Source organism: Camelina sativa, chromosome 6, assembly GCF_030686135.1.
Source record: "Camelina sativa cultivar CO46 ecotype springtype chromosome 6, ASM3068613v1".
Classification (NCBI taxonomy): Eukaryota; Viridiplantae; Streptophyta; class Magnoliopsida; order Brassicales; family Brassicaceae; genus Camelina; species Camelina sativa.
Genome location: NC_141885.1, coordinates 11,358,248 through 11,367,769, shown reverse-complemented (window position 1 = coordinate 11,367,769; position 9,522 = coordinate 11,358,248). Strand labels below are relative to the sequence as shown.

The window sequence follows — 9,522 nt, the reverse complement described above, 5'->3', positions numbered from 1 at the left end:
AGAGACGTAGAATGCTTAAATATTTGTTTCAAGAGCCGTGAAGGCTTTCATATTGGCGTAAATTAAGGCGAGGCCCATCTAAGTTAACCAAGAATAACTGTCGATTCTATTTGTCGAAATTAAGAGTAAGGTTTTATTAAGATAAACTCAAACTTTTTAAGATATACATATTAGTAAAAAATAGTGAGAAAATAGTAATCATTCCAAACATAATTAAACACGAATATTTCATGTTCAAATTTCAACAAATTATTATTTAAAAGTCTAAAACAATAGTAGTAAAGTGAACATAATAAGAAACATTGAGAAGTGGAACTATAGCCAACTGCTCGAACCACCGTCTCAATCTTCATCTTCATTGTCTTCATCACTGGAATCGACGTTTAGCCAGCGTATGTAAAAATTGAATAATTCAGGTTATAAATGTGACAATCTGTCCCGTTGACCCCACTAGCCCACCGCTAGCTTGCCCCCATAGGCCCAAAGCTGGCCCTGCAGGGCATCAATCCTAACTCCTCACCGTGAAATGGAACTATTCATCCAAATCCACCAGTAGATTATTGGTTCATCAGACGTTCCTTGAACCCTGGTCCCTCACCCTTTAACAACCTTCCCACAGGACAAGCTGTCACCAATTGACCTGCAGATCAATTGGTGACAGCTTGTCCTATGGGAAGGTTGTTAAAGGGTGAGGGACCAGGGTTCGAGGAACGCTTGGCGCACCAATAACCTACTGGTGGATTGGGATGAATAGTTTCATTTCACAGTGAGGGGTTAGGATCGATGCCCTGCAGGGCCAACTTTGGGCCTATGGGGGCAAGCTAGCTGTGGGCTAGTGGGGTCAACGAGACGGGTTGTCACAATAAATTCCTGCATAATTTTGTTCAATTTATTATATTAACAACATTACATCCTATTAACAGTATTAAATCCATCAATTTCATCTTCAAGAATGACCTTCAAACATCGTAACTGAGACATCAGACATTGGATACCTGGCAAAGTAGAATTTAAGTAAGAAGATGATAGTCTCGAGTGATATATAAGACTATTTAATAGCACCTTCGTAAACAAAGATCCTCGAGAACAGAAGAGTACACATTATTGGTTGATTAGCAAAGGTAGGGGAAGAAATAATTTTTTTCCGTTTCTCGAGAAATGCTGAACAAACCGAACCAACAACAACACATTCAATCTCTAGGCCACTTTGAACAAAAATTTGATTGTATATAAGTTAAACAACCAGTAAATAGATTATATTTTAAGAATATCGAAAGTTTCGAATATTATCTTACTTGTGTTCAAGGATAGTGAATGTCACAACTTCATTCTCAGAAATGGACCCATTTTGATGTTCAAGAAAATCAATTGTCCGAGGCTCGAAAGGGCTCACAGCCAATCTCATCAGTTATTTATACGTCTTTGTGTACGCATATATACCTTTAAATATATATACGACGTCAATTGACTGGTATAAACGATATCAAATTTCAAAAATTCACTGGTATATAGGCTCCTGCACCATCGTCACAGTGGTATCGTCTATTTGATAAGGATGATGAGTATTCCTCTCATTCAGGGTAGGATTGATTACTTTGAAAGTTCTAATAACATACCAGTCACCATAGTCGATATATTTTCGGAGTTTATCGAGTGTATTTGGTAAAAAAGTAGCTTTGATTGTGTTGCCTTTCACAGTTTAATAACAATTGTGTAAGAAGTCGTATGTATAAGAGCTGTTAAAATTTGAAATTTAAGTAAGAACGATTTTCAATTAACGACGTTAACCTCTGCATCCACAAGAAGCAATACTCTTTTTGTGAAGAACTCGCAGATATTCAGAGAATGTAAGACCTTGGCGTGGATACGCCAACAATTTTATCAACTCTCATGATTTTCTCAAATTAGGGTTTTTCCTGATTCTTCTCTATTATCCAAAACGGAAAGGGTATTCCTGATTTGTAAGAATACAAACAGTCACGATTAAACGTTGCGTCTTAATCGTTTTAGTGTCTCACCTTTTGTTTGAATATTAAATTTTTTTTATTTTTTATTATATATATAATTACAGATTAAAGATAAAGTTTGAATTCAATAGATATGATGTAAAATTATAATTAAAATGTATCTAAGAGTTTATAATTAATATATATACTTTATTATACAGCTAACAATTATATGTTTTCAAATAACATTATTGTAACTAAATAAAATATAAGCATGTGAATTTTTTTTAATAATATGTAGTTAGACTATCGACAATGTATTTATCTATTATTTTATAATTAATATAGAATAAGTCTAAATTAGAAAATGGTTTTCTCTAATGTGAAAGTCTATATCTAACTATAAAATAGAAGTAGTGTTAAAGATCTTAAAAATTACTCTATTTTAAGTAAGAAAATAAAGTTCAAATCTAAATATCAAAAACAATTATCCAATTACAAACCATAGTTATACAGACTCAAATACCTCTTTGAAAACAACATTAAGTGTTTTATTCTGGCATTTCCCATTTTTATCTGTAATTAACTCCTTCAAGTCTTTTCTGGTTGTGACATGAGAGAAGGCAACATAAAGTTGTCCATGTGTGAAAAGTGAAAACCAGCTTTGATAGAAACAATCCGACATGTTCTAGCGTCTGATATTGACTATTGTTTATAATAATTGCAAACGCCACGGAAATTGTCGTCGCCTCATACGAAAGGGAAACTTTGCATAATGTAGACTAACATACATCCTAAGGATAAGTACTCTAAGATACATCCTAGAGATAAATACTCTATCACCAACTTTTTTTCCTGTCCAGATTCTTGCTTTGATTACATGATTGGTCATCTGAGTAATAATTAATCTCATACCGTTATACAAACCTCCCTCTCGCAAAAATAGTACAAAAATAATATTCAAAAATTATACTCTCAAACCAATATGTTTAGCTAAACGAACCACTTTGGCAACACATCTTTAGTAGTAGACCGATATGAATACTAATAACTAGTATATATTTATTTCCATCTTTATGTTAATAACGTAACAACACTTATTTTCATCGTTATACATTTAACCTCTTAATTTTTTTTTTAATATATATTTATCTCCATCCTTATCAAATTTTTCATTTCCTCTAGATGTATACGGAATATTATTAAAGATTTATGAAAATAATTTTGTTAGATTCAGATATATTTTAATACTTATTTTAGATGTATCACTTTCTTGTAAGATCCAAATTTGCATGCTTCAGTGACGTAATTATTCCACATATACAGGTGTCGGCTCTAAGCACGTGCTTAGGGTGCAAAGGCATAATGTCTTATTTGTTTTTGATAAATTTGTACATAACTTAAGATACTTTTTAAAATAATTTTTTTATATATTTGTGAAATTAAATTATTTATAGTTTTGTACAGGGTCAATAATTTAATCTCTACCAAAAAAAAAAGGGTCAATAATATAATGAGACGGGATTGGATCCTAATTAAACACCGTTAATATCTATGAAAATTTTGAATCTCAATAAATCGAGCACGATTTGGATCCTTATAATTGCACATCCCAGCAATAAATCAAGCTAAAATGACGAAGATAGCGACTTATGAGAAAGGAAAAACACTAAGGGAAGCTTGAGTAGAAGGAGGCGAGATGGAGAAAGCGTTGAACTACTTCAACATAGGGCCATCACCACCTGCAGTTTTCAATGAGGATGTCCAATGTTCTTTCTCTTCCTTGATGGCCGACTTGAGATGTCTTGCGTTTTCGGCTCTCCCGAGAAGAAGAAGAAGAAAATAAAAGCGACTTTCCCTTCGGTTCTGAAGTTTGTTTCTTGGTTGCAACTAAAAGCTCTTTCTGCTATTCCTTGGCCTTGAGTAGATGGGCCTCTGAACAGGCGGCCAGGAAGCAAGGGCTATACTGGTCAACAAAGTAACAGGCGGAGATTAGAGCCAGGATGAGTCATGCTTGGGAGATTTGAGGCCACCTCTATGTGGAGGTCATCTGTGTGCGGCTGAGGAAAAAAGGACACCACTGAGAGATTATTATTTGAGAGAATGTGCAACTGAATTAGGATAAGAGACTTGAAGAACTGACCTTGAGAGAGGCTAAGGAACGATGGAGGGGGTTTGTGAAGTCTGGAGATCGAAGGCGGAGTCACGACGTAAGCATCTTTATTAAAAGTTGATTGATGGAGAGGGTCGGTTTTATCAGTTTTGTGACTCTAATTTAGTCTTGTTTATATAAAGTAACGTAAACATCGGATGTTAACCATTAAAGCTCTTCAAAGGCTGCTTAATTATACGTCAACCAAAATCGCGTAATCCCATCCTTAACCAATAGCAATGATCCAAACGGTTAAATCTCGCAAGGTGTATGAGATCAAATGATCAACTATACATATATGTAGACTGCATCTTCATATATATTTAACAAAAAAAAATTAGTTTGTAATATATATAAAAAGGTCAATACTTTAACTTTAATCTAATCAAGATAATAGATAAGTCACACAATCAATTCATTCTTCGTTTAGACATTAAATACATCTGACATGAGCATTAGATGGTAATTTTTGTTTGTTATTATTGAAAATAAGCCACACAATAAAAAAAGAGTAAGAAAAAAAAAGAAGCACATCTAAATACAAAGAGAATTGAAAAAAGAGTTGCAAGCGTAATCGATAACTATTAAATAGCATACTTTTTACCATCACATGTGAGTCACAAATCGGCTCGAAGATGGATTGTTAGGGTTCAGGAAACCCTAATTGAAAGATAGAAAGCTAATTGATAAAAATTTTAGAAATTATGGTTTTTCGTCCGAAAGATTCAAATATCAATTCAATATAAAAATATAGTCCTGTCAACCATGCACCTCAAATACTATAGTACTTGCAAATTTTGAATCCAAATAAAATTTCAAAAAAGAAAAAGGGAAAAAAACTGAAGGAATTAAACCTAATGATACCTTAGTTTTATCTCTCCATCATCGAGTTCCAATGTTTTCTTCTCTTTGTATGTAGACATCTTCTCAAACACATCAAGAACCACCATGATTTGTAGTTCCAAAATCCCACGGTAAATGTCTATAATCGAATCAAAGTTATTGAAAACTAAATCACAAAATCATTAGCACCTTAATAGAAAGAAAAAGCAACAACAATAATTCCGTGATATAAGAAAAAACTACTACAGAAGGAACTAAAAATCAAAATCCGGTGCAATCAAATAAAGGACCAAAATTATAATACAAATATCATGTTGAGAAAGAAAAAAATCTATACAATTTTGAGAACATGATAATAGATTAGGGTTTTTTCGTGTTTGGGAATGATAATAGATTTGTAGTTCACCGATTTGAGTTTTTTGCTTGCCTCATCGACTTGTTTGTCCAATCTTGTTTTTGATATACAAAAAAGAGTCCATGATTCATGACAGGTAGAGCTAAAACACAATCAAACAATACAAAATCAGTAAATTTTTCCGATATGTTTCAACATAATAATAAAAAATTAGTGCAGCATAAAATTTAATTCATGCAAACACCAAAAGCATATCATAGTACATCTACATCAACATAAACAAAAAATCAAAAAAATTGATTCATTAGAAACAAAACAATAATATATATATATATATATACTCAAAACTATATGTTTAGCTTAATGAATTCGACTTCTACTGTTTTGGCTGAGCCTCTATATATATATAGCTTAGAAGGAAAACCGTCATAATTATCTTTACTATGTTAATATTTCATAAAAACAGAAATTTTCTTTAAACGAATATTCATAATATATTATAATATTTATTTTCCATTTGTCTAAAGAGAGATATTGCATATAAATATATTAGATTCCCGATTTTGTAAATCAATTTTCGTTTTTAAAAAAAAAAAATTTCATTTATTTATTTATTTTTATTTAAAAACTTAGATAAGGGTAAAAATATCCAATTTTGAATCTCATTAATGGCAAATTAGTAATTTTAATTATGAGGATAAATGTAGTGCGTTTCAGCAATCTAAATAGGTAAAAAAAGCTTGTTCGAAATTTTTTAAAGAGAAATTTTTATTAAAAACAAAGAAAATCAATTTTTGTGAAATTGGTTGTGAGCTATTTCCACTATTCCTTTAATGTGAGGGGTGGTTGCTAGTTAATTTTGTAAACGAGCTTTGAACTCTTGGCCTTTTTTGCTACATAATTGGGTTTTGTATTATGATCCGACCCGAACCCAAAACTTCCAAATACTTTGACCCAAAAACCAAAGACTTTAGTGGAATCCAATACAAGATCGGGTCTTGTCACAGTCCACGGCGCAGCTTTTTCTTCTTCGTCTTCTTCCGTTATTTCTTTTTCTATTTCCAAACCATCTTTCTGAGATCGAGCGAGAGAGAGACCATGGAAGGAGGAGCTGCGGCTTACAATCCTCGAACTGTTGAAGAGGTCTTCAAGGATTTCAAAGGTCGTCGTGCTGCCATAGTTAAAGCTCTCACCACCGGTAAAAAACAAACTTCACTATCTTCCCTGATTTTTTTATTTTTTTTTTCAAGAATTGTGGTGGGTTTTTATAGCTTATAGTGATGTTATCTTCTCCGATCTAAGTTCAATTTCTGATTAATTCGTGTGTTTCTTTTCTTTTTTTTTTTTGTTTGCAGATGTTCAAGAGTTTTACCAGCAATGTGACCCTGGTTAGGGTTTCTCTCTTTTGTTCCCAATTTTGAGTTTTTTTTCGTGGTCTCTTGGGTTTTCTCTGTATATAGACCACGAAAAGTACAAATCTGATTTGGACTTTAGTCTCTTGTGTGGTAATTGTATTGTAGAGTCTGATTTCAAATTTGTATCTTGTGTGGCTATTGTGTATTGTTTAATCTGATGAGATTTAGTCTCTCTTGGTATGGTAATTTTGATTGTGCAATCTGGGTTGGCAGAAAAGGAGAATCTTTGTTTGTATGGGTTACCGAATGAAGAATGGGAAGTGAATTTACCAGCTGAAGAAGTGCCTCCTGAGCTTCCAGAGCCAGCTCTTGGTATTAACTTTGCAAGAGATGGGCTCTCTGAGAAAGAATGGCTTTCTCTTGTTGCTATTCACAGTGATGCTTGGTTACTCTCCGTTTCCTTTTACTTCGGCTCGAGGTTTTCATTCCACAAGGAAGAGAGGTAATGGATGGCACACATCGTTTCTCTTTCGGTCTCCTTCTCAATGTGGATATTGTCTTATTATACACTAACTTGTTTAATTTTCAGGAAGCGCTTGTTCAACATGATCAATGATGTTCCTACTATATTTGAAGTAGTGACTGGAATCGCTAAGAAGCAATCAAAGGACAAGTCATCTACTGCAAACCAAAGTAACGGCAACAAATCCAAGTCCAACTCTAAAGTTGTAAGGCCCTTGCTATCCTTTTTAACTCTTTTTGTTTTTGCAGTTTTCAGAAACTTATTTTACTAAACTAGATATCCATACAACAAAACGAATAATATATATGCTTTATATGTCGTAACTGGTTTGATACTTAATTTTTATTCATTCATGATCTTGAATACAATCCAGACTTGTAGCTTCACCGAAAACACTGCTTTGGTTGGATTGGTTTTTGAGTTTCTCCTATGTTTTTGCTTATGTAGTTTAATATTTCCTTTGCTTTGTTTTTGGGCATGCAGAGAACTTCAGATGGCAAAAGCTCAAAGACCAGGAATGTAAAAGAGGAGGACGAAGGAGAAGATGAAGAGGATGAGGATGAACATGGCGAGACCCTTTGTGGAGCTTGTGGAGACAGTGATGGCGCTGATGAATTCTGGATCTGTTGCGACCTTTGTGAGAAATGGTTCCATGGCAAGTGTGTGAAGATCACTCCAGCTAGAGCTGAGCATATCAAACAATACAAGTGCCCTTCATGCAGCAACAAAAGAGCGCGAGCCTAAATAATCTGTTGTAGTGAATATAGCCTGTAGTGACAACTCTCACTACCCCTCTTTATTTGGCTAGTCGTAGCTCTTTATTGGCCATAACAGCTTGGGCTTATTTCTCTGTATAATTGGTTTGATTTTGCAACTGAAGAAAAAGAACCTTTTAACTCAATTTGTGACCTCGGGTATGAATCAACAAGACATCTTACCAAAAAAAACATCTAGACATGCAATTTCCTAATAACCAGATACATCAACATGCTCTACAGAGCCTTTCTCACAAAATCATCAATGCTTATTTGCAACACATGTGTACGATCCTAGTTGCAACTTAGATTCTTAGGTAACTTGTGGTACATTTCTAGAGAAATCTAGCAATAGGTCAAGACTCATGACTCAAGAGACATAAGAACAATAACATTTAGAGATGCATTATAATATATTGTTAAAACAAAACCTATTACAATTTGTCCCAAACTTGCTAAAACCAACAAAACAATGCTTAGAAGTACCATTCGGGTACCCGATGGGTTCGGGTCGGGTATTTCAGTAAAGCGGTCCTAGATCCATTCGGGTATTTCTTATATTCAGGTCGGGTTCGGGTAAACACCCATCGGGTTCGGGTACCCGAATTCAATCCGAAATTCAATAAACCAAACTAAATTTCATTCAATAAACCGATCAATAACCATAAAAAAAGGAGACCAATGTTTAAACCACAATCTCGTTCAAACCATATAACAAAATTGTTAAAAAAACAAATTTATGTCTTAATAAACTAAGTACTAAACGAGACAACAAAGTAAACCAAAAGTTTCAAACCAAGTATTAGCCGATAGTTGTTGTAGAGCTTGCACCAATTGTACAACCAAAACAACAAAACACCTTGTAGTTTCAAGTAGCCGAGACCTTACTCTTCAATGTAGAACTCTGAAAACAAAAAAATTGGATGAGTTAACATAACTATAAGAGAGACAATAACAAAAAAAAAAACAGCAAGTTCTAGTATCTACAAACCTTTTTCAAGTCGATCTTCATATTCTACTTATGCCAGAATTTGAGCATTGGTAAGAATTTTTGATTCAATTGCAATGTCTTGTTTCATCTACTGCTCAATACACATCAAAACCTCAACCATATAGGGAGTTAGGCACTTCTACATGGTTCTATTATCCTACCACTTGTGCTAAAAGCACTTTCAGATGCTATAGAAGGCACTTGCATAGCAAAGACATCACGAGCCATTTGTGATAGAATAAGGTACTTACCACAATTGACTTTCCACCAAGATAAAACATCATAATCAGTCCCCATCATCATATTCAGATTCTCAACAGCCTCTTTCAGGTATGTAGTCAACTCATCTTTTGTTTCTTTAACTCCAATCTCATTTAACAATGCTTTGTACCTTTTATCAATTGTGAAAAGACGAGGAACACTATCTGCTTCACTCACATCCGGCTGAGATGACTGAGAAAGTTGAGACTGAGATGATTGAGATGACTGTGATTTAGCATACCTTTCACTATACTCCTTGAACATATCAACCAGAAGATTATAAACCTTGTCATACATCTCTGTATATGTTGGAGTCTCTTCACCATACAACTCTGCAACTT

At 33.8% G+C, this 9,522-nt stretch overlaps 1 protein-coding gene and 1 long non-coding RNA gene across 2 annotated transcripts; one reads left to right on the top strand and one right to left on the bottom strand.

Annotated features, from left to right (window-relative positions):
* Nucleotides 1-3,470: 3,470 nt before the first annotated feature.
* Nucleotides 3,471-4,223, bottom strand: LOC147942429 (uncharacterized). The gene is made up of 2 exons (XR_015559105.1): nucleotides 4,090-4,223; nucleotides 3,471-4,006 (listed from the first exon to the last, which is right to left on the bottom strand). It is a non-coding gene; the product is annotated as an uncharacterized LOC147942429 (long non-coding RNA).
* A 1,960-nt stretch (nucleotides 4,224-6,183) lies between these two features.
* On the top strand, nucleotides 6,184-8,075 carry LOC109124490 (PHD finger protein ALFIN-LIKE 3). The gene is made up of 5 exons (XM_010516403.3): nucleotides 6,184-6,494; nucleotides 6,652-6,684; nucleotides 6,925-7,153; nucleotides 7,241-7,379; nucleotides 7,658-8,075. The coding sequence occupies exons 1-5, from the start codon at nucleotides 6,212-6,214 to the stop codon at nucleotides 7,916-7,918; spliced, it is 945 nt and encodes a 314-aa protein (XP_010514705.2). The 5' UTR covers nucleotides 6,184-6,211; the 3' UTR covers nucleotides 7,919-8,075.
* Nucleotides 8,076-9,522: the final 1,447 nt, after the last annotated feature.